The following is a 24,628-nucleotide window of genomic DNA, read 5'->3' on the forward strand; positions in this document are numbered from 1 at the left end:
CCTCGGGAGATCTGCACTTTTTCTATAAAGAACTCCACACTTTGATTTATTTAGACAGTCTTAATAAGTATTACGTTTTTACAGGGAGATTAAAAAAACCCACACACGAGTCAAACCGAATACAAATAGAAGGCCATGCACTGTGATTTAATAGGCCTTCAGCACTTTTAATTAGACTTTCACTATTAGACTTTTAAACTATTGATTGATATTAAATTAGTGAGTTAAGCCTTTTTTTTCAAAACATTCTGATGTCAACTTTCCAAAGATTTTCTAAAAAGATAGCATAAGCTATTCAAGCAGTATATACTACACAAACACATTGAAATGTCAAAGCAAAACAAAAATTGTAAACTTCAGTTATCTTAAAAATAACCAAAGTAAGATCGGTTATAGACATTCCTGTATCTCATAGGCCTATAGAACATTCGTGTAACTAATAACTAGGTCTTTAACGTCATTCAAATGACCAGGAACTGCAGGTATTGATGATTGTAATTTCGTATGTAATTTTGCCTTCATAACACTTTCATTTACCAGTACAGAACCGCAGTGTGAAGGGATGATGGCTGTGCGTAATTACGCGCACGAACAAGAAAAACAAACAAGCACACCAGGTTAACTTTGCTTCACATGGGCTTTTTTTATTTCTTCGGATAGGTGACACATAGTGACACATGCGAGCCAAAGTAAGATCTCCTTCGGGGGTGTCCAGTGGCTGCAGCGGCCAGGGTTTTAGTGGTACTGCCTTCCCAGGGCGGACACCACCGTGGCCAGGAACTTCTGGAAGGCGGCCTGAATCTCTGGTGTGAAGGCGTTTCCCATCTTACCGGCGACAACGATGCTCAAGCAGTCAGCCAGAAGCTATGTGCCAAGAGGGGAAAAAAACTCATTAAATGATAGTTTCATATAATTATTGTATCACTTGTTTTCCCACTTCCGTTTCCAGGGATTAACCCTGATAACTGAAATAGGCCTACATTTGGCGTAGGTGCTTACATTTTTTTTTTTATGAATATCATTCGAAAAGTTCATTCAATAAGTCTACATTTTGTATCAATTTCGTAAAAATCTCTATACCTATTACGGTTTGCAGTGGGTGACTTTCTGTGGTACACTGTGGGTGTGAATGGGGAGCTTTACCTTGAAGTTGTCGGGGTCCACGTGCAGCTTCTCGGAGTGCAGCACGCTGAGCTCGGCGTAGGTTTCCTTGATGCTGTCCATGTTCTTGACGGCGCGGTCCAGGCCGTGCAGCACCTTGACGCCGTGGGCGGCGATGTTCGGGTTGGTCTTGATGGCCTCGGCGTTGAAGAGGTTACCGAAGGCGCCGAAATAGCGCTGAGTCCACGGGTAGACGATCAGACACCTGCGAGAGAGGATGGAAATGGGAGGATTGAACGTGGAATTACACCATGGGGGGTTGTAACACTGTAAGTATAGGTCTCAAATGACAGGCCTAGATAACAACTGTTTCCCCGCACCTGCTCAGAGCCTTGGGCCCGATGTCATTGTAGTCCAGGCCGGAGAAGATGCCGGCGATGATGCTGCGCTCGCTATCGCTCCACTCAACCATGGTTGCTGTTCTGTTTTTTTGATTCACACTCGAGACGAGAGAAAAAGCAGAATAAAGCTTCTCATTCACCTCCTCCGTCTATTTAAGCGTTTGGAGGCCAGAGGCGCAGGCGGCTGTGGTTGGCTGGAGATCGAGATGTTCAGATAAACTCCACGAGACTCCACCAGAAGTTTCTGGAGTGCTTCCAAGCTTCGATACAGATCAGCAAGAAAAATGTCGTCAGCAAAAATAAGACTCGGTGTCCTCAGGTCAACCCGAGGAAATTGGTGAATGAGATATTTTTGCCATTTATTTCATTTCAATGTTAAAATAAATCAATAGTGGACTGGGGTTTGAAGCTCGTGAAGGAAATATGGCACAATCAAGTTGGCACACCGTGTCCAGCTGATGTTTACATTTAAAACAAATCAGCTTCCACACACTTCAAATCAGGACAAACTAATAAGTCTAGTTTTTAATTGAACATGTTTACATAGTGGGCATACATACTTATTTAGCATTTAACCAAGTATGGGCCGTTTTCAGTTTCCCAGAGAAAAAAAGGTAATCCTTTATTAATGGACTGAGGTCTTTGGACTCTCTTTTTTATTATACAGAAAGCTGCAGGTTTTTAGGTTTTAGGTTAAAGTAGTATCTGTTCAAAAATGCTTTTGATTAATGTATTACGCACTGATAATATAAACAAAAAGCGTGAAGGCTATGACCATGTGAGCAGGTGTTACACAATTACAGTTTAACGCGTTGTTTATTATTAAAAAAACGTTGATTTTCTAATGTCACTGACTTTGCCACGCTGTCATACAGTCTTTGGTGTGCTATCTGTGATACCACACTGGCGTTATCTGCAGCAGCGCCCACTCCGCCCAGGCTCACGGTGCCAAAACTCACATATGTTTGGATTAAGAAAAGACTTGAGAGCGGAGATAAAGCTGTATGAGCGCTGTTTCCTCTCTCTTGATTGGATATAAATTCACGGCCGAAGCCAAAAGTGCCGAATTAAAAAAAAAATGAAATTAAATCACTGATAAATCTTGTGCGCGGCAGTTCACAGCTGCGAAGCGATAGCAATGTAAAAATATTAATTTTGAGGAAAAGATTTATCGACTGCATATGTGGCATATCGGCAAATGAGGTCCGAATGAACTTGTGGTGCTAATTTCATATGTTTTGATCAAAATGCAGAATGTGCATGCAATGCTTCCAGTGGACTGCTTGCAACTGGTGACCTCAAATGACCCGACATGTTTACAGGCTTCAAACCAGTTTACTGGTTTCCTCGGACTGTGTTTCTGTAAATCACACAATGTATTGGTATATAATAATGAATATACATTATAGTCTATATAGGTAGTATTGGACAGTAAAAGTGACTGGCTTGTCATTTAGTTTAAAACCAGTTAAAAGTTAATCAAACCCAACTTTCTTGTACTGAGTTTTGTTATGATCCAGAATTGTTTGTAGTTTCAGTTTAACTACACAAAAAATTTAACATAAAAAAAGTTATTTACTTGAAGCAAATATGAATGCATAACTCCCAGCAAGCTAATGCAAAATGTAGTTAAACTAGTTTTCGGAACATGGAGTTCTCAACTCCACAACACTGCCTATGTAAGCAGGGAGATGTTTCGATGTGGAGATGTTTCAGGCCATAGCAAATTACGCCTCATTTGATACTAACGCACGGTGGGTCGTTGTGGTAGGGCCCCATGCCTCCTATGACTTGGGATGACCTCCTGCACCCTAGGGTGAACTTTGCTTCACCTAAACACTTCTTTAAATCACAAGACCCCCGTATGGGCCTTTTGCACATTACACGTTAATATTTTCTTTGCCAACAACAGACGCCCATCTGATGTGGGCAGCTGATAGTTTCTATCAGGCGTGAAGGAAGGGTCAGACCTGCGTCAGCGGGGGGACGCGGCTTGGCATCAGTTCCAGTGGGTGTGTCTCCCGAGCCAACTGAATTTAAGTAGACCTCCAATTTAACCGGAGATCTCCATCCGACTCAGGTAGAGACAGAACTAGAGACACCGACACCATGAGTTTGACTGAGAAAGACAAGGCCGCCGTCAAGACCCTGTGGGGCAAAATCGGCAAGTCAGCGGATGCCATTGGGGCTGAAGCTCTGGCCAGGTGAGTTAAGCGTCACGTTCATATATATAGAGGAAGTTTTAGGACGATTTCATTTGTATTTATTTAGGCTATTTGAGGAGGAGATGCCCAAGTTCACGTGTAGGCCTACCACTTATGGAGGGTCACTGAAACTAAGTTAACTGTCATTAGTGAATTGACTATTTCCAACTTGGTCCTCAACTTGTAGCCTATATATATATATATATATATAGACAAAAAACATTATCAAATAAATAGAAAAAAATTGCTCTAAATCAGATTTGGTTATTGTTATCAAGCTACTCATGATTGACACGAGACCACGAATGTCAAAAGGACAGTCAAAAGATGCTCCAGTGTTTCGAGCGTTAACATTAATTAACTCATTAATTACCAGATTATTTGATTAAGGTCATATGAATACTTACTGTTCATATTGGAGATACAGACTTGTGATCAGTTTAACATTTGTTCGGAAGCTCTGAAAGGAAACAGGCAGTGCAAACTTTTACTTATGTCTACGGGTGACATGTCACTTCACGTGCAGAGGGTAAAACTCCAGTGCTCCAGGTGAGGCTCGAACTCACAACCTCGGCATCACTGTGCAGGTTACTGTCTTATAAGTACCGCGCGCTGACCGATTGCGCCACTGGAGCCCGTGTGCATCAAGGCAACAACAGAGAAATACCCTTTGTTTGTTTTTTACTCTAACATCTAACGCTTTCTCCCTAACAGGATGATCACCGTCTATCCTCAAACCAAGACCTACTTCGCCCACTGGCCCGCCTTGAGCGCCGGCTCTGCCCCCGTCAAGGCCCACGGAAAGAAGGTGATGGGCGGTGTCGCTTTGGCCGTGGCCAATATCGACGACCTGACCACCGGCCTGATGGATCTCAGCGAGATGCACGCCTTCCAGCTGAGGGTTGACCCCGCCAACTTCAAGGTGAGAAACACGGTTCACTCACTGCCATGGCACATTAACCTATGATATGATATATGCCTGATACAGTGCTATGATTGAGCTATATTATCACTTTATGGCGAGGTTAAGGATCTGCTCCTCCGACCGACATGACTTGAGCATCACTTTTACGCACGAGTAGAGCTGGGATTGTGCATAAATATTGCTCCAATTTGTGCTCCGAGAACAATGTATTTTTTGTTTAATTTCAATGTCTATTAAACAACCTAAAGAGTTCATACATATTTTTGGCATTTCATGGGAGGAAAAGCTTTATTCTTGTTGTAGGCTATTGGAATCAAATAAACAAGCCATAGTGTGTACACCACATATTGACTGATGCGTAATATCCTGTGTCGTCCGCAGATCCTGTCTCACTGCGTGCACGTGGTGGTCGCCGGCATGTTCCCCAACGACTTCACCCCCGAAGCCCACGTCGCCTTTGACAAATTCCTTGCCGGAGTGTCCCTGGCTCTGGCCGAGAGATACCGCTAGAGTTGCCCTGCGGTGTGTGTGTGTTAGCAGAGTGCCACACGCCACCATGTAACTCATGTTGGAAAAATGAAAGAATAAACTTCATGCCTCACAAAAAACTGCTGTAGTTGTTCTTCTGATATGTAATGTGTCTGTAATATTTGTTTATGGGCAGGTGAAAAAATGAATATGTCATAGATATGTTTTCATCTTTATTTGATACAGAAACATTCGAGGACACACACTTTGAGACACGAGAGAAAACAAATTCAACATCAAACAGACGGTCAAAAGGGTTACGATTATTACACACACACACACACACACACACACACACACACACACACACACACACACACACACACACACACACCTTACAGCTTTATTGTCGTCTGCATGGCAATAGCCTACACATGCGCACTTGAGGCCGTTATCATTTCAAGAAGATTCGAACCTTCTCATCACCGAGAACAAGCCTGAAACAGAAGAGAGAGAGAGAGGGGTTGTGAGGTTAGCAGCAGTTATCTTTCTCCTGTCATTTGATTCACGTGTTCATTCAAGCAGCCAATCATATCTGTCCCTGAGCGGTTACCTGAGCAGAGCAGCGGCCGCTATGCCTCCTCCTATGGGACCCACCCAGTAAACCCAGTGGTAGGACCAGTAGTTGGTCATCACGGCTGGACCGAAAGCTCTGGCAGGGTTCAGACACGTGCCTGATACGTCACCGCTGCAGCGAGCAGAGAATAAGAAAAGTTTAATTACATTTTATTCATTTTTTTCAAATATATCAGGCCTAAATATTTATATATAAAAATATATAATTCCTAATAATTGGCTTTACAAATACAGTCAAAGTCAGTCAGATAATGTATTGGTTGCATGATTTGAATATTTACAGAAATAGGATAAATAATAAGTTATAATATATAAATGATAAAGAAAATGAATACAGAACATAACTACACAATATTGCATTTAAAATCATTTTATTCCGTTTCGTCTCGGTGAGGATTAAAGTATTGTGTTACAATTTGTTTGTGGTTTAAAGTATTGTTTGATTGACTAAATTGATTAATTAATAAATGAATTAATTAATTTAAATGTATTAAATAATTAATACATTTGAATTAATTAATTTTTATATTTTTTTCAATAATTTTTTTGAATAATTTTTATTTTAAACTAACTGAATAATTAAAGAAATTTGCAAAAAACAAACCTGAATTTGTACAAGGCACAATTAGATGTAATTAATTAAGCTATTTACTGCCCGTCAAAGAACAAAATATTTCAAATTAAAAATTATTTAAAAAAAATAAGAAACTAACAAAAAATATATAAAGGAAACAAATGAATGTGAACTTATCATATTTTTTAAAAGAAGTCGTCAGTGGCTAGCTTTAAAACTTAATCTGTGAATTATTTACTTATTATGGCAGTGGAAGGTGGCTAATAAAGGAGGAGTTGGCTCCTTACAAATCAAATTCTTGGTCAATGTTTAACACAAGACACAGGGTTGCAGAGGCCGTAAAAACTGCGCCTTCCTATATCTCACCCTGCCAGCACGTTGATAATGACGGTACAGCCCACTAGGAACGGAGCCAGCGGGGTCTTGGTCCTGCCGTTGACCGCCACCAGCAGCACCACCATGGTGACCAGGCAGGTCATGGCCACCTCCCCAAAGATGGCTCCCGTCAGCTGGCTGTCTGACTTGAGGATATCGAACGCTGCTCCTGTGGCATTGGCATAGCGGTCTGCAGGGGTCATTATCTGTCAAATGTGTAGTATCTGTTATTAGGCTGTAAATGTGTGTGACCTTACACGCATCCTTTAGGGAATCATGTGCAGTTAAAGCTATAGTGCATAACTTTTTCATGTGAATGGATGATGGTTTAATTGAATCTATTGCCACACTGAATGGGCACAAAGTTGAAAAAGCCCATCAGCTGAGTGTGCTAGACACACATGCACCGACAGTGTGTGTGTGCTGAGAAAAAAATCAAGTATTAATACACAGGCTAGGCTCTGTAAGGGCATGTTACCAGCTATGGGGGGGTCTCCTTTGTTTGCCTATACCCTTTGTTTACATGCCAGTTTACAGAGCCTAGACTGAGTATTAACACCATATATTTTATTCCAGCGCGCACACACACAGTAGGTCTACAGACACGTAGCAGATGGTGAAAATATATTCACTGATTATGACAACAAGATTTCTCCAGGATCTCTGACTCCACCTTTAACCTTCAACTGACCTTGGCCATTCCCGCTCCCAGCACTCCTCCGATCAGCTGGCTGGCCAAGTAGGGTCCCACCATCATCAGCTCCATGCCTCCACACAGGTAGATGGCGATGGTGAAGGGAGGGTTGAAATGGGAACCGCTATAAGGGTCAGAGAGGCAGAGGAGAAAAGTTAAGGTCAGGTGGGTAAACTGCAGGTGACCAGTCCTACTCTCAATTTGTGATTCTGCAGGGAAGTTAAGGTGAGACAATGCAGGCAAAAACATCATATACTCAAGCACTGATCAATTTTGTAAATGTTTTGGTTATTGTGCCTAAAAGTGCCGTGAGAAATATCGGAATATTTAGTGACATCTAGGGGTGAGAATTACAGGTCATGGACAAGAGGCTAGTCACTAAAGATGGCCTGATGATGATATCTATAAGATACAAATTTGACCCTATTCTGCCTTGACGTGTTGCACTCAGAGATACAAAGCAATATAACATGATAACATCTGACTCCATATCAACCCTGCCCTACATAGTAATGACCTGATGTTATCCATGACGGCCACCATCACTGCCACGGCCAGCCCGTGCACCAGGGCCGGCTGCAGACGCCCGGCTGCTGGCACGTTCTCGATGACGGACACACAGCCGATGAAGACGAAGAACATGGTCCCCACGATCTCAGCCAGGCAGGGCTGGAACAGCTTCTCATACTTGTTGCGAGGTCTGGACACGGGGGCCTTCTTCTTGCCCTTCTCCATCAGAGTGGAGTCTGTGTCCTCCATGTCCATTTTCTCCATGGTTTAGATATGTTCCAGGAGGATCGCACAGAGAGCACCTGCACCACTGGACCAGGTCTGCAGACTAAGTAGGACACCTCAAGGTGCTGCGGCGATTTATAATCGTCATTGCCTCACAGGTCATAAAATATCAAAGGTGACGCAGACTGTAAGATTCACTGAGGTCAGTGAAATGCATGCCAAAACATGCACCCACATGAAAGTTCAGAAGCTCAGCATATTCCTTATCTTTTCTGCAGCTGCACTAGGCCTACACATACAGTATTTGGGTGTCTGACATTAGCCTGTATGCATGCAGGCTGGATCTTTACACTAGACAATAGTGCCTCCTGCAATCTACACACCTCTGTGTGTTACACAAATGAATATATTATATCAGATGGACTATATTAACATCTAATACTCAAGTAACTTAGTACGTTTACCCAATAAAACAGTACAGCAATTATGAGTTTGAGATACTTGCGTTTTATGCTACTTACTATTTCCACTTTACTACTATGCAGAGGGAAAGAAGAGGCGGATTAATATTTTTGTTAAAAACCTTAATACGACTCAGGTTTGCATATTAAATCAGTGGATCAAAGGTGTCGTATGTAACCATTGATCATTTCAAGACCCCACAGATTTATCTGCCGACCCTTAGGATGGGGCCAGATCCCTAGGTTGAAAACCATTACCTAGGGCAGTGGTTCTCAATAACTTTCTGTTATGTCCCCCTAGGGGACAGAAATTTTTTCGCGCCCCCCCTAAATTGAAATACTATTGAGAACCTGCTAATATTTATTTATTTATCTGTACAAAACCACTGTATGAGTTTCTGGCACAATCATTCTGCATACAATCACCTTATTATCAAATTAGATAACAAAAATTAGCGATATTAGAGATAATTTCTGCAGCAAAAAAAAATCAAAGTTCAGTTTATTAGCTCAATTTGTAACATTTAAACAAGACAGCTCTGTCTGTGTGAATCTCAGGACAGAGAAACAACAGCAAATGATTCACTGAGGTTTGCATTTCATTCAAAAAAAATGTAAACTGTAAACATAGTTAAGGTGGTGTTTTTTATTATTATAGGCCAATGGGCCTTCTGTGATGCGATAACCAATAATTAATTAATATTATTATTAGTCTACTTGCTTGATTTCTTTTTAAATAGCCTTCAGAGACACACGTGGACATTTATTTACTGCAAATCGCGGCCTTTCGCGCAGATATGACCATGCACAAGGACACAAAAAAATATATAGGCTATATACATATTTAATTTTTTTTGTCAGTTGGAACGCACCCCACCATTTCAGAAGCACTGACCTAGGGTATATAAAAAGTACTTCAAAGTAGCTCCACCAGCCACCACACTAAAATGCTACTTAAACATTGCTTCATCAGTATTAGCAATCTTATAATGCCAGATAAGCAAAAGATCTGAGCAGCCTACTTACATACAGGACTGACATCATTCAAAATGAGATACATTCAGAATGAGTTCATCCCAGTACAACTTATTGACCTTTGATGAGAACAATATATAATGCATATGTAGTTAATCATGTAACACTACATATGGAGCCATTCATCTGCATATATATTTTACATTTGGGCTGACAGGTGCTTTTGAATGCAGAGGAGTAATAAAATGAGTATTTTGTACATAGTGGTATCAATTTCTCACACACCTGTATCTGTGACATTTACCTTCATATGTTGCAGAATCGTTGTTTTTCGGTTTTTGTAGGTATTTTGTGATAACTTTTTGCATCACTGTATGCATTTGATCATACTTCAATGGAACATGTTGTTTCTGTGTGATCGCTATAACAATAAAAAGTGGAAGGATAGGTTTTTGAACCATTACTAAAAGTTTTTAACTACATTGTACATTTTTGAAATGCTGTTTTCATCTTATAAAGGCCACTAGTTTAGGATTCTAATCTAGCTTTATTGTGTAGTATAGTGCCCTGTTCTTGCAACATCCTTTAAGCCATAATAAAGCTATCAAACCAAAGCTTTCCATGCAGGACCTTGACCCAAACAATGACTACAAAGAGACTGTTAATAGGTAACAGAAACTGACCATTTGTCTGAAATTTTATCTATGAAAAGGATCATCAAGTATCTCTGGAATTCTTCCAGCTGTCATCAAACTTGTAAAGTCCAAGTTTAGGAGTAACTCTTTCTTATCCATATCTTTCACCAAACTCTTTATTGAACCTGGAAGAAAACACAATCATGTCCTTTATTAGCAGCCAACAGTTTAAGCTGCGCCAAGGACAAATACAATATGCAACACAAAAAAAATGATATATACTTATAATTTATAGTTTAATTGTTCAGTATAAAACATCCAAATGGGAAAGATGTCATCAGTTAGGAGGTTGTCTCTCTCTCTTCTTTTGAATCAACTATTTATTGACATTTCAGAATAAGCCGAGTCTTCAGGTCACCGAGAAACACCCTGCAAAAGAGTGATACTTCATTTAGTGAAATGATGGTTTTGGGTCATTAACAACAGCTCTGAACAGGATTAAATATTATGTTAACATGGTTGAATTATTGAAAGGGAGTGTTGGACATAGGCCCACAAGTACAAGATGCAAAATGAGCACATTATATGTCTAGCCCAGGGACCCACTGTTTCATATTATGAATATGTTATGGATAAAAGCCTATTTAACAGTAAGTAATACCTTGACTGTACTAAGACAGACAAGAAGATGGGTTGCAATAAAGCTAAAGCTCAGAGTGGCAGCCCTTTAGCTGTGAACATGGTTAGACTGAAGTCCATTGGAAAAAGGAAGGGGGGCACTATGTGGTTTGAACCAGTCTCTTATCTAAACACACAGCTGACCTTTCAGCATGAGTGTGTAGCAGACGAGCTGAAAATAAGTAATAATTGACATCCCTATATCTTAAAAAATATATATTTTGTTCACTTTCCCACTTTAAAATGTTGCATGCTTGTTGCATTTGTATACTATATAATGTCAGGTTGCAATTATTAAAGGTACCATGTGGTGTTTTCCTCTACACACACACAAAAAAAGTTATGTTTACATTTAGTGTTTCTCACCAAAACACTATCACCAGGTCAATCACACTAAGAGCATTCACTTGCACGCAAAGGCAATCTAAAAAAAGTTTTATAATTAAATACAAATGCTGCAGTTTACATCCATATTTGATGGATTGTGTTCTTGTTTTTCAAGGCCTTTGTTTGCAGGTTACCACCACCAACTGTCCATCAGCGGAATAGCACAAAACCATTGGCCGGGTGTCAACTAGAAAACAGTGTTTTCTGCGCAATACCCAACTGAAACCAAGTTAAAATGTTGCCATATTAAAAAAAAAAACAATAAATAAATAGAGAGCCAGTTGGAAACTATAACAGTGTGGTCTATTTTAAAGCTACCACTGTGATCTGAACTGTACATGTACCTGGTGAAGATGGCAGTGATCAGTGCACCACAGAGGGGTCCAACCCAGAAGATCCAGTGATGGCACCAATGGCCGGCAGCCACTGCAGGACCGAAGGCTCTGGCAGGGTTCATACATCCTCCGGACACTACCCCCCTGAAACAACAGCCAGCACATACCAACACTGTCACTTGGGGAGTTAGTTAGTTAGTTGCATGATAGTAAAGCATCTGAAAAGAGTTGGAAATATGTATCAATCTAAATGAAAGATATTGTTCATTATTCAGTTTGATTAACTTTACAGAAATTTGGTTTAGATTGGGGCGGGTTGTGCTCAGGATCTTATTACACAATACATTTTTTTCACCAATCACGGCCAAAACCTTTTCTATTATTGCTTAACTATTGCTGTTGCCATGGAAACCGTTTGATTGGGCCACACCCACACAGTCATGTCAAACACACAATACAGAAAAAGTTAGTTCATTTAACTTTAAGTTTTATAATATTTATGAACATTTATTTTCAATCAAAACATTTTGTTAAACCTTATTCATTGAGACACCTCACTCTGATATCATATATGGATTTTACCGTTTTAAACCAGGTTTCAAGTGGAGTTCAATTTAAAGCAACAGAGACAACAAAAACAGACAAGTTACAGTCATGAGAATAGCATATGCCGCCTGCAGTATGACACATTGCTGTAATATTGCAATAATCCTTCAGAAAATGTAATGGAACGGCTAAGTAAATAAATGCAATAAAAAAAACAGTTTTAGCTGTCATGATGACCACAGTATTTTAAAGGAAAAATGCTGTGGCTGTGTTTTGGGAAGACTGATAGGCATGAATGGAATAATGGTGAAGTTGGGGTTAACCTCCTACCCAGAGAGTATGTTGGCTGTCACAGTGAGGCCGATGCTGATAGGAGCCCAAGGGGAGCTGGTCTTGCTGTTGATGGCCCCCATGCTCACCACCGTGGTGAGGAAGAGGGTCATCACCACCTCCGCCAGAACGGTTTCACCCAGCGCTGCAGGGTCCACGGTGAAGACGCCTCCATGGGTATTAACATACTTGATAGAGGGGAATATCGCCTGAAAAACAACAGGTTCAAGTTTAACATTAAAAATCATGGGAGAGCAAGTCAACATTTTGAATGATTTGAGGATATTAAGTCGTCATTTTGATTTGAGACAGAAATATGGGATTAATTAGACAAAATGAAGAACAGAAAAAGCACCAAAGTTGCATTACTAGGTCAACATTAGGAGTCTAGTAAACATTTTGACCCACAAAGTAAAAGTTAATTTTATTTATATAGCCAATTATCAAAAAAAGGGTCCAACATAGTTTTTAATTTGATATTTTATCTAATATTTTACTTATAAGGACATCATTTTGACATTAGACCAACTATTGACTATAGAAGTTTGAATTTTAATTATGTATGTTTTGACTTAGGCTACCATGAATACTTTTGTTAAGATTAACTTTTAGTATTTTTTTTTCCCCTGGCAGATTTGAGCTTCCATGGATTCTTCTTTTACCTTGGCCAAACCAGCACCAGTCATCCCTCCGAACATCTGAACCAGGATGTAGGGCACCAGCAGAGGAAACTCCATCCCTCCACACAGGTAGACGCACAGGGACACGGCAGGGTTGAAGTGCCCCCCACTGCAATGTGTCAACACAATTTGTTGTGTTCTATTGTGTGTTGATTTGAATGTATCTGATGCTATCAAAATCACATACAGTATATTTTGGTAAAATCACTTTAAATGGGTCAATTTATGTGCTGTTTTGCTTTACACATGCAGTGTAAACAAATGAAGTATCAGTCAACTCAAAACAACATACAATATCAAGCCATTAACACACACACAACACAATTGAATGCAGTCAGTATTTACCTGATTTGTCCTAAGACCACGACCAGCACTGCCAGCGCCAGTCCATGTGCCACGGCAGGCTGGATGTTACCATGGTTCCCCTCGTTGCCTATGACTGACGCACAGCCCACAAACACAAACAGGCTGGTCCCAAGCAGCTCGGCCAGGCACGGCTGCAGGTAATGCTCGAAGGCGCACCTCCTCCTCTTCACCATAGGGCACTTGTCTTCCTTCCCTGCCGGCTGTGTCATCTCAGTTATCACGAAGACGTCTGTCTTTGGTTCTATCTTTGCCATACTAAATTGAGGAGGAGAAGAAAAAAAAACACAACACTTTCTATGCTGTGTGTGTCAGGTTCACTTGTCACACTGTTGGCACATAGACTGCACTGGGTGGTCTGATGGAGTTTTTAAATGAGTCATTTCTTAAGGATGGATGATGTTAAGGGACATGTACGCACATCCCAATTTGACCCCTCTGATGCCCCCCCTTCCTGCAATTGTTTATAAAGTCCCTTGACCATTGGCACTTCATCAAGTGGAGCTCATAAAATTGTTATCACTGTTTAGTGGTGTGTCAGATAAGGATAGGGAGGGAGGGGGGGACAACAGATAAACTTTAGCTTTAAGCTTTATTAACATGTATTCTCAAGTGAGAAAAAAATCAACATTACATTATAGTGTGTAAACTTGTTTTTTTATGTTACCCTGTAGTACGTTTTTTTGGGACACTAAATTACTATTATGTTGGTATTCAGTGCTGCTAACGGATGCTATCTCAAGATTTCTCGCGTGACTCATAATGTTAAGGCCATAAAATGCAGGGTAAATAATTATACGTATGGATATGTTCATGAAACCTTACCAGTTGACTAATTCAATTAAAACAATTGTCTTTTGTATTACAATTTTCTTCAGAAATGTTCGAATAAATATACAAAATTAATAATGGTTTATTGAGTAGGCCTATTGAAAAAAAAAATATGTTCAGATAATGGCCGTTGACATTGGTTGTATATAGCGGAAATATAGAGACGCAAACAAACAAGGTTTACCCCAAATATTCCGTTAACATCAGCTCCTAAAAATTTAAATAACTCTCAGGTAAATATCAGCTAAAAGTACAATATTTTTGAGCTAACGTGAATCTTGACAGCCACTAAATCAATCCCGCTTACCTCTCACTCCACCCAGCACAATAACGAAGAGGCAATGGCGGGAAAAATATTTTATATATGAAGGTGACCCATAAAACAAACGTAGGGGTACAGATGCTGAGTCAACAAACGTTCCATATGGATTCTGAGGGGGAACAAATGGGGACAACATATCAGGAGACTTTTTGTGTAATTATTACGTAGTAGGCGATGTAACTAGTCGTCAATACCTCAATATACAATATACCTATTGCCTTTTGACTTTATTTATTCCCCCTGTCCCTGTTTTGTCCTACGTGTTTTTCTTCTAACATCTGACTTTTACCATTCTTTTCTATTAATTGTATTACTTATTATTTACACGGAAGATTATTGGGGCCAAAGGGAAGAAAACAAATTAGGAAAATAAAGTCAGAATTTCGAGAATAAATACGATATTTCGAGAATTAAGACGAAATACAATATTGAGAGAAAAAAAAGTGAGAGGCGGATGTTCTTATTCTGCACTATAAATAAAGTCGAAATTTCGAGATCAAAGACGAAACTCAATATCGAGAAAAAAAAGTCTACCTGGTAGTGACTACATCAAAACAGCTCATATGAATGCCTCAACAAAATGCCTTTTGTAGATGAATTGGTAGAACTGCAAGATGTCTATCAATAGCGGTCAGTCGCTCCCTTATACCCAGGGCCAGGGGGCAAAGTGATTTTATGGACATGGAGCGTTGTAAAAGGTTGTTCAACAAAAATGACATCTAGGACCTTCCACGATCACAACCTGGGTGGACAACCTTGTCAACAAGCTGCTGGAAAGCTGCAGCAGACCGACATAGAGCATATCAGAACCACTGTTTAAGCGAATGGGGATGGGCTAATAGGGAATTTTTTTGAAATTATAGATATCATTATGAAACTTTGCCAGTTGATTACTGACATTGAAACAAACACTTTTTGTATTACAGTATTTTCCAAAATGTTTAAATAAATATGAAAAATCATCAATATCTTACTAATGATGCGTAAATTTGCATATCTGCAAAGCCCCAAAATCTAGATGTTGGAAGAAAACAAAGTCAATTTGTTTTTAAATTTTGAAAACAAAACAAGTGTCCAACTGCCTGAAGCCTTTCCTAATCACAGTTCAAATTTGATCAATAACCCATTGAAAATAAATTTTTTACACAGTTACATTTCATGTGCCATGGACCAAATGTGTCCTTTTGGAGTCTCCAGCTGGTATTTTAGGAAACGGCTAGACATTCCCTTGGAAAAAACAGTGTATAAAATGCATTTTCTATGGGTTATTAATCAAATTCGAACTGTGATTAGGAAAGGCTTCAGGCAGTTGGACACTTGTTTTGTTTTCAAAATTTAAAAACAAATTGACTCTGCTTTTGTCCAACATCTACATTTTGGGGCTTTGCAGATATGCAAATGTACACATCATTAGTAAGATATTGATGATTTTTCATATTTATTCAAACTTTTTGGAAAATACTGTAATACAAAAAGTTGTTGATTTAATGTCAGTAATCAACTTGCAAAGTTTCATATAAGTTTAAAAAATTCCCTATTAGCCCACCCCCATTCGCTTAAACAGTGGTTCTGATATGCTCTATGTCGGCCTGCTGCAGCTTTCCAGCAGCTTGTTGACCAGGTTGTCCACCCAGGTTGGGATCCTTGAAGGTCCTGGATATCATTTCTGGTGAACAACCTTTTACAACGCTCCATGTCTGTTTTTTAAAAAAAAAGGGGTTTTGCCCCCTAGGTATTAGTCCATTTCTTTATGAATGTTGAACATTCTATTCAGTAACTACACACAAACACTCTTGCAGCTCAATATATGCTGTGTCCCTTCCACTGCAGATAACGCAATGATAGTAAGCTAGTTATGATATGAACACCATAACAGAGAACATAATTAAATAAATAAACAGACTTTGACAAAAGATACTTTTTTATTCAACTGCACTTGGAACAGCATTCGTCAAACATACATAATCTGGCATGTCCTCTCTACTGTATGAAGTTCTAGAATAGAAAAACTGGTTTCTGGCTAAATCTAAATGAACCGGTAGCTGCAATGTAATGCATGCCTGCAGTTTGACACCAGTTATATTACGTGCATTTACGTTTTGTAATCCATGAGTCTGGGAAGTAAAGTGGATCAATAAATAAAATCAAAAAATGGCACATTTAAAAGAAAAAGGACAAATATATGACTTCTGGACTTCTTCAAACTTCACCCATTCCTGCATCTCCAACACAGACTTTGAAATGATACTTGTGTTTTAAGTGATTGCGTAGTCGCAGACGAAACATGTTCGTTGCTAAAATGAATGAAACAAACATGATCCATTTCACAGTTGGTAACTCTAGTGCCAGTGTAAGGACCAAACGTCTTAGTAGCTCTCACTCTCAACCTCAACAGCATGAATACATTGGACGCTGGGGAGATCACTTTCTGCTGATGTGGGGAGTTTTTCACGCCGGAACAGCTACCAGTTCAAGGCCTTGATGGAGAATAAGTGCTTCCTCTTTTCCCAACAATGTCCACTTATACGTTTTTTTCTCCTGCTGTTGATTTTGGCGTACACGCGTGTGGAAGCGTGTCCCAACAGTGGAGCGGGTTTCACACTCAAAATGCCAACTGTGACAGACCTAAGGAAACAGAACATGACCTGTTATTGTAAGTGGACGCAGCACACATGTAAACTGGGCGAGCCGGGTGGAAATATAATAACAGTGTGACACGTATGAGTAACACTAAGTAAATATACCTGGTGGACAGCGTGGCGCCTTAGTGCTCACAGATGATGCTTTATTAATATTATTATTATTTCCTACTACAGCTATACAAATCTATTTCATTTAAATGGAAAATGATTACCCAGATTGAGTTTGTCCTTGGATGCCCAGCAGATGCTGTAGTGTTGAAGAAGTTGTTGCAGCAGCTCCCTCTCATCCAGGAACTCCAGCCTCTCAATTCTGAACCAAACAACAATAACAACATTTCTTAGGTATTTTCCTCTTAGCATAATATCAGACGAGACACAAAGGGTCAGAAAACAGGCCTCTGGGGGCGCCCCTAGCTCAGTTGGTAGGGCGTCCCCCCCCGGGCCGGACCCAGCAGCAGACCCGGGTTTGATTCCCGCCCGCGGTCGTTCTCTGCATGTCACTCCCCTCTCTGCCTCATTTTCACCTCTGTCTCTCTGCACTATCAATAAAGCATAAAAATGCCCAAAAAATATCTTAAAAAAAAAAAAAAAAAAACAGGCCACCAATCAGTCAAACTAGTCGGATTTATTTTCGCCTTTAAAAAATCCGTTATCAACTCATTTCAATCTGTTTTATCAGCGGCAATGTATTCATTTGGAAAAGTGGACAGAATGTTCAACTGGAACCAGTTCCATGTAGGTGTCTATATATTAAAGTTTAATTGGCGCCTACGGAAAGGACTCAGGCCAATCAGATAGAGTAATCATATGGCGCTTTTCCACCGCAAATGTAGCTCGACTCGACTCAACTCGACTCAGTTTAACTTGGTTTGGTAGCAGCACGGGTCGTTTTCCACCGAAAATAGTACCTCCTGAACGTGGGCGGGGTTGTCGTAAGGGGCTGAAAGCCAACTCCGGAGTCAAGTAGCAAAGCAGAAATTACGAGCAGTTGTTGCACTATTAACTGAACCAACCGCCAAAAACACGGATGAGAAATGTTTAAGAAAATACTCCCCTTGTATCTGTTTGCTAAAAGAAGTAGAATAATATTGCTACGGGCCGTTAAAAGGGAGGGTTTGTGTCCTGATGTGTGACTGCCACACAGCTGTAGGGATGCGTCACGTACATCCCTATGCACGTAAACACGGGCATGATAAAGTTGACTGTTAAGTGCTTGTTTCAGGATACGTGTTTTCAAATGCAAGCCGTGTCTCAGCCTGAATATTTTATTGAGGTAATCAGTGCAGTCCGAGGCTTGTAATGTAATCGCTCGCTATCATGTCTGTCCCAGCTTGCTGCTATAGGCTATTTAGCCTAGCTGCTATGTCTCCTCTCGTATGTTCAAAGTAACTTCCCCAACAGCCAACACAACTGGGTGAGCTTAGCGAATATATGGAGAGAAAAAAATCGGGTCTGTGATGCAAATCAAATGAAAGCGAGCCAAAGAAGGCTGCACGCAGCGAGACAAAATACACATAAAAGTCCCGGAGAGTTGTTGAGAATCAAGGGGAGAATAATCAACAGAATGAAGCCGGCAGACGGTAGTCTCTGGCCAATCAGCGGCCGGCCGTCTGCCGACGTCACCTTTTAGCTCGACTCAGCTCGCTTGGACCCTAGAGCAAGGCGATACTAAAAAAGCAGCCGCTAGCAGGTACCAGGTACCATGAAATTGCGGTGGAAACGCCAAAAATGCGAGTTGAGTCGAGTCGAGTTGAGCTGATACCATGCGGTGGAAAAGCGCCAATAAAGACTATGGTATACATACAAATAATAAGGTTTGGGTACGACTGGGTTTCATACATAGGAGTAGGAAGTAGTTACTGCATTTACCTTGCCACATCATCCTGGGGCAGCATACTATAAACAGTCATCATGTCCAGTGCATCAGCATGCTCCCAGCCTGTCTTCAGAAAGCGCTCCTTCTGCAAACAACACAGTCAAATATCTATTGTCTTTAAAAACAACAAAGAAAAAAGAACAAAAGGGAACAACAAGCAACATAGCATCATGACGTTAGTGGGGAAAAAGATCACATGACCCTCAAATCCTTTGTTCTAGGTTGCTATCCTCACAAAGCCTTTGTAAAAAATCTTCTAAAATGAATCTGTAATTCTCATTTGATGTCTTGGTTGTGAAATATTGAATTGAGCGTTGAAGGCCAGGGTACCTGAGTGTCCAGAGACTGGCAGACCTCCACTCCAGCTAGTGTGCACTGCCGACGCTGTAGGTTCTCCACCATCACCTGGCCGAACCGATCGCTCATGTTCACCTGCACACACCCATGTGAAGGTCAAATACAGGAGCTAGCTTGATGGATAACAGAAATATGACGTCATTTGGATGGCTTACCTGTTCATAGTTGATAAACATGGCTGTGTGGAAGGTTTCCGCTGCCCAGTGAACCAGATTGGAGGACTGGGAGGGCGTCATGTAGACCAGCACACACTCTGACAGGAGCATTGTGGGTAATCTGGGGGTGAGGACAAGCCATTTAGCTACAATGACAACACTGGAAAGCACTCAAAGGCTGTAGACTGTAGCTCTACCAAGGCCAAACAACCCTCCCCATCTCACATATGAGGCTCATTTTCAGGATCAAAATTGTAATTTGGGAGTCTACTAGAAAACAGTTTTCATGGTGTTGTGTCTAAAATACCCTTTATATTTTTCACGGTGCCATGTCTGAATCTTTAAAAAGAAATGCCAGATTGGGCCCTGAATCTAACTACTGGTTTGAATCTATGATATGTTAAAAAAAAAGCAATTTCTTTTCCATAGAATTTCAATAAGATTTGCTTCCATTCCTTTTTTATCCTTCACACTCATATGATCTTCAAACTGCTTACACATAATCATATTCACAGAGGAATATTACATTTCCACTTGAACCATTAATGTGGATGGGCAGAAAGCCAAAAAGTAATCACCCTTGCTCTTAAACAATAAAAAAAAAACCTTCACACTTTCACACCCGTCTTCCTGTAAAAAAGGGAGCCTGGCTCTTGGTCAAATGTTCCTTGGTAAATCGGGTAATTACCTGTGAGTTACGAGCAGAAGTGAACAAGTCTGCCAGCATCACGCTATCCTTGCCATAGAAAACATCCCAGCGTCCAAAAAACATCCCTCACATCCTACTGTACAACAGGGATGCGTTGGTTAAGCGCTATTGATAAAATGATAGTCAGTGCCTACTGTCTACCCAAGACTTAGGACACTGACAGTTTAAAAGGGTGTATTTTTATTGAAAGTCTGTCATTTTCTCCTTATTGAACATCTTGCCACACAGTCCTTGAAGTGACACATTTAACAATAGTTCAGCTTAACATACTGAGCCTAAGTCACACTTTCAGCATTAGTTAGTTGAGTGGCTAACCCATATTTTGGGTAGGGGATCCTTTCAAAATAGGCTCTACCAGAAGTCAGACATTTGATCTGCATTACAGCCATACAGACACTCTGTGGGGGTGAGTCTGTTATCTTACCCACAGTAAGTCTGTTATGTTACCCACAGCAAGAGAACACAGAGATAAGCTTCAATTCTTGGATTTCCTCATCAAGTGCTTGGAAAACAAAATGACAACCCAACACGGAGCAGCCCAAACGGTCCATTTCCACCCAGATCATAGGCCTATGTGCACACCTCGCACTTTCTTCCTAAACTAAGTCAACCGCCACCTTTAAAGCGTCTTTGAGTGACCTCCAAAAAAGCGCTATATAAATCCTATCAATTATTATTATTAACTGCTGCGTAGCATGACTATTGTGACATGTTAAACTGAGATGAGTTCAAAAAACACATATCTACATACTCTGGATTGAGCTGGAACTTCTTGAGTTTTTCGTCTAAAGTAGAGATGTCTCGGAGGTCCGCGCCGATGATACAGTAACGGTCTGAGTCCAGGCTGTGTGCATCTGAGCAAAACACACACACACACACACACTGTGAGGAGGGTACGGAAGTATACTAAACACATGCACAGAAAAGACAACATTTGTTTTGAACAAGACCGCATGGATCATGTAAAGATTGTAACCTTTGCTCGTTACCTAGCAGTAAGGAGTCAGTTGAGTGGGTTTCAATGAGGGGTTTGGAGAGGGGCGGTTTCGTCCTGGTCGAAGAAAAAAAATATTATTATTACTATGAAAATTAATCTTACATAAATAACCCATTTTATTTTTATTGTCATTTTTAGCAGCGGTTCCACGGTAGTACGGTAATTAGAATGCAATATGCTCCTGACTGAACTATTATTATTATATGTATTATAATGATGTCTGAGTACTGGTAGTGATTATTTACATATAATAATATACAATAGACATACATGTAACGATAAAATAAAGAAACCAATACACAGGAACTCTCCTATGAAATCCTTTCTTTGCAACAGCTGTAAATGTTAAATGTGGACATGTCACTGCAGTTAACAAAGGGCTCTGTCTCCCCCTACTGGTCTACACCTCACATTGCAATACCAAAGCAACAAAAGGGGAAGGGGTGATTGAGACAGATCTGGTTCATGTGTAGTATAGCATGTGTTGTAACAATAAACTATAGTAACAATAATACATAATATTAATTATGAACCTGATGGAAGCATGCTTGTCTTACTTGATATTGTGAATTTTCCTGGCCACAACTGTTGGAAAGTCTACTTCGAAGAACTTCCGTGGCATAAGGTTTTCATCCTAAAATTCACACACACACGCGCACACACACACACACACACAGGCACGCACACAAACAAACACACACAGACACACAAACACAAAATATACTAAAGATATGTGCATTGACTGACACTTTGAAAATATTTGAGTGTATTTAATTCAGCCTTGTCAAGTCAGACAGGGCCCACACGTGAAGCCACATCAGACCAAACTCATTTAGACCAATCACATGAGGTGAAACGCTGCAAACCTTTAATCTCCAAAACGTGGTGTCCAGTCCAGCCCCCAGGTTGATGATTTGACAGTCACACTCTGCTTTCCTTATGAACGCGTCAAGGAGATGGTTCACTCCTTGAACACGAGCGTAGTAACCTGTCCAATGACATAAGCCCACAGGAAAGTGAACTTGTTAATTGCATTGATTGGGCTGAGTCACAAAAAAGAAACTCCAATGGCGTCAGACAGGTTTTGAAATGTGGCTTAGCAATGTAGCATTACAAAATTCAAAAACAAACTTACTTTACTGCTGACAAGACCTCGCTAACCACCACATTGTAAAGTGAGCATAGTTGACAGTTGGTTATACAGACAGGGATCAAACACATATTCCTTCAACTCTACAGAATGGCGCTTGCGAGGCACACATGTCAATGCTGTCACTTATAAATATTTGAAACAGTTGTTCCACATGAACCCCCTCACCGAGCCGAAGAGTTGCTGTGTGTGTGTGAGAAAGAGGAGTGTGTATTGCTTACCTCTATTGATTTCAGGTGCCTTGCGCTCCCCTACAGATCTTACAAAATACTGGATATAGGGGTCCTTCCAGTAGCTTTTGCTGCTAGCAAACCTAGGAAACAAATAATTCATCATTAGTTGAGATGGTCATGTACATAATTTAAAGGGACCTGCAGTTAGTTTACAAAACTTTAATTTTTTTGGCTGCTGTAATGAACGACCGTGAAACAGTAACTTTTCAGGAAGCTTTCTAACTTCAAACAGTGTCCCAGGGAGTAAAGTTTGTTCATCAGTTATGATAATATACCTTATTAAATTCTTCTTCTCTTTTATGTTAGTTACATAGTGCACCTCTTAGCTCTGTGCAATTTTCTGTACAGGTTTCAAAAACTGCCCCATGATAAAACCATGGGCAGCAGAGTGTGCTGTGGAACTGTAATGTGGCAAAGAGGGAAAGTCATATTTTTTCAGGATTGCACTGTTGCTGTATGAATAAAATTACTTTTTATTTTCTTACATTTAACGACTTTTGAGGGGAGATTTATTTAGCCTCTAGTCTATTTTTAATTTTTTACCCTTTTTATGTAGACCTATTTATGTTGCACTGTTTTGACTGTGCAAATAAATTAAATCTAAAAAAAATCTCTGTGTAAACACAGCGGGCCCACTGATTTGTTTTAGTGCATTGCAAACGTCTGAAATGGTAGATTTAAGACATTTGAATAGGCCAGCAACTACGGCCTTACGTTTTGATTTATTGGATGAATGGACTCTACGTGAAATGATAATAACTTTGCTGCTACCTTTTGCATATTGAAGCATCGTCACAGGTCGCCCTCACTGCCTCGTCGGAAGTGTCCGAGTCGGTGAAAGGTTTCCGAGCTGCCATCAATGCGCCTTGTCCAAACGTTTATGTTGTCAACATTAATACGAAGAAAAGCCCACCTGCTACTTTACACTGGCTTTAGCTACAACAAGCTAACTGGCTAGCTCAATTTGACAGGGGAGTGTATTTAACCAAACGGGGAGGAAGACGTATAAAACTGTGAGCATTAGTCGGGTTGCTCAAGAACTTATTTAGTAAAAAAATAACTGCGAGCTGGGTGAAAAGAAGCAGTATTTACCAGGGAATAATAGTTGACTGGCTAATAACAACTTGCACGGAGCTAGAAATGCAGGGGACAACCCCGAACATATGACATTTCCGGTTGGTGTTTTTCAGATTAAAGGTATCACTGCAGAAAGTAAAATAAACCTACATTGTCTACATTTTAAGTCTATTTCACTTTTTCACTTTAGACTGTTTTTTTTCACTATATCTAAGGTGCAGATACACCCTGATCATCATAGTTTGGTATTTTGACAGAAATTAGAAATGGGACTTTTAAACTGAAATTGACAACTATTGTCATTTAACCTGACAGACAGTTACTTGATGTCTAAATAGCTTTTACATTTAATCTATATTATTTACTTTTCCTAACAAAGTGAAAAAGTGGTTTTCTTGTTAGTCATGCAGGCCTCCTGTCTGTTGTATTGTATTGTACAGATATGTATTGATTGTATTGTTTGTATCCAGTTTTTGTCAGCACTTTTACCCAAGAAAATGTAAGTTAATATGATGGTATTTGGAGTTAGGGACAGGTGTGGGATCAGACTTTGACTCACTTCAGGGGACAGTCAAGAAGGTGCAGAACAGTGACACATTGCCCTTTGCATATTGTAAGGGAAATTTAAAAAAAACAGCCTTATTGTGGACACCTCATTTCACTCAGATAATCACACACTCCTCTGTGGCATATACAGGTGAAACTCGAAAAATTAGAATATCGTGCAAAAGTTCATTTATTTCAGTAATTCAACTTTATAGGTGAAAATATTATCT

The 24,628-nt window shown here is 40.1% G+C and overlaps 5 protein-coding genes across 5 annotated transcripts; 1 reads left to right on the forward strand and 4 right to left on the reverse strand.

Annotated features, from left to right (window-relative positions):
- Positions 1–735: 735 nt before the first annotated feature.
- LOC307266793 (hemoglobin subunit beta-like) lies at positions 736–1,573 on the reverse strand (the record flags this gene model as incomplete). The annotated part of the gene is made up of 3 exons (XM_080048899.1): positions 736–864; positions 1,144–1,366; positions 1,482–1,573. The coding sequence occupies 3 exons, from the start codon at positions 1,571–1,573 to the stop codon at positions 736–738; spliced, it is 444 nt and encodes a 147-aa protein (XP_079905025.1).
- A 2,010-nt stretch (positions 1,574–3,583) lies between these two features.
- On the forward strand, positions 3,584–5,141 carry hbae5 (hemoglobin, alpha embryonic 5; the record flags this gene model as incomplete). Its single annotated transcript, XM_080048740.1, has 3 exons — positions 3,584–3,706; positions 4,421–4,628; positions 5,013–5,141. Exons 1-3 carry the CDS (start codon positions 3,612–3,614, stop codon positions 5,139–5,141), a joined length of 432 nt encoding a protein of 143 aa, XP_079904866.1. The 5' UTR covers positions 3,584–3,611.
- Positions 5,142–5,553: 412 nt separating this feature from the next.
- Positions 5,554–8,137, reverse strand: aqp8a.2 (aquaporin 8a, tandem duplicate 2; the record flags this gene model as incomplete). The annotated part of the gene is made up of 5 exons (XM_080049393.1): positions 5,554–5,596; positions 5,713–5,847; positions 6,676–6,890; positions 7,376–7,502; positions 7,896–8,137. 5 exons carry the CDS (start codon positions 8,135–8,137, stop codon positions 5,554–5,556), a joined length of 762 nt encoding a protein of 253 aa, XP_079905519.1.
- A 1,189-nt stretch (positions 8,138–9,326) lies between these two features.
- Positions 9,327–13,847, reverse strand: aqp8a.1 (aquaporin 8a, tandem duplicate 1). Its single transcript, XM_080049392.1, has 5 exons — positions 13,486–13,847; positions 13,123–13,249; positions 12,461–12,669; positions 11,594–11,728; positions 9,327–10,613 (listed from the first exon to the last, which is right to left on the reverse strand). Exons 1-5 carry the CDS (start codon positions 13,758–13,760, stop codon positions 10,565–10,567), a joined length of 795 nt encoding a protein of 264 aa, XP_079905518.1. The 5' UTR covers positions 13,761–13,847; the 3' UTR covers positions 9,327–10,564.
- A 2,781-nt stretch (positions 13,848–16,628) lies between these two features.
- On the reverse strand, positions 16,629–23,894 carry lcmt1 (leucine carboxyl methyltransferase 1). The gene is made up of 11 exons (XM_080049495.1): positions 23,547–23,894; positions 22,764–22,855; positions 22,259–22,380; positions 21,950–22,026; positions 21,385–21,446; positions 21,147–21,249; positions 19,687–19,807; positions 19,505–19,606; positions 19,168–19,259; positions 17,511–17,608; positions 16,629–17,281 (listed from the first exon to the last, which is right to left on the reverse strand). Exons 1-11 carry the CDS (start codon positions 23,630–23,632, stop codon positions 17,259–17,261), a joined length of 978 nt encoding a protein of 325 aa, XP_079905621.1. The 5' UTR covers positions 23,633–23,894; the 3' UTR covers positions 16,629–17,258.
- Positions 23,895–24,628: the final 734 nt, after the last annotated feature.

The sequence above is a fragment of the Ammodytes marinus genome (assembly GCF_949987685.1).
Source record: "Ammodytes marinus genome assembly, chromosome: 20".
Classification (NCBI taxonomy): Eukaryota; Metazoa; Chordata; class Actinopteri; order Uranoscopiformes; family Ammodytidae; genus Ammodytes; species Ammodytes marinus.

Excerpts from the sequence above, each read along its gene's own strand:
- aqp8a.1 (XM_080049392.1), bottom strand. The coding sequence starts at position 13,760 with ATGGCAAAGATAGAACCAAAGACAGACGTCTTCGTGATAACTGAGATG. Across the intron at positions 11,729-12,460 it reads ACAGCCAACATACTCTCTGG|GGGGGTAGTGTCCGGAGGAT; the intron begins GTAGGAGGTTAA and ends CTGTTGTTTCAG. Across the intron at positions 10,614-11,593 it reads ATCACTGCCATCTTCACCAG|GGTGTTTCTCGGTGACCTGA; the intron begins GTACATGTACAG and ends ACTCTTTTGCAG.
- lcmt1 (XM_080049495.1), bottom strand. The coding sequence starts at position 23,632 with ATGGCAGCTCGGAAACCTTTCACCGACTCGGACACTTCCGACGAGGCA. Across the intron at positions 21,250-21,384 it reads AACTGACTCCTTACTGCTAG|ATGCACACAGCCTGGACTCA; the intron begins GTAACGAGCAAA and ends TGTTTTGCTCAG. Across the intron at positions 19,260-19,504 it reads GCCAGTCTCTGGACACTCAG|AAGGAGCGCTTTCTGAAGAC; the intron begins GTACCCTGGCCT and ends TGTTGTTTGCAG.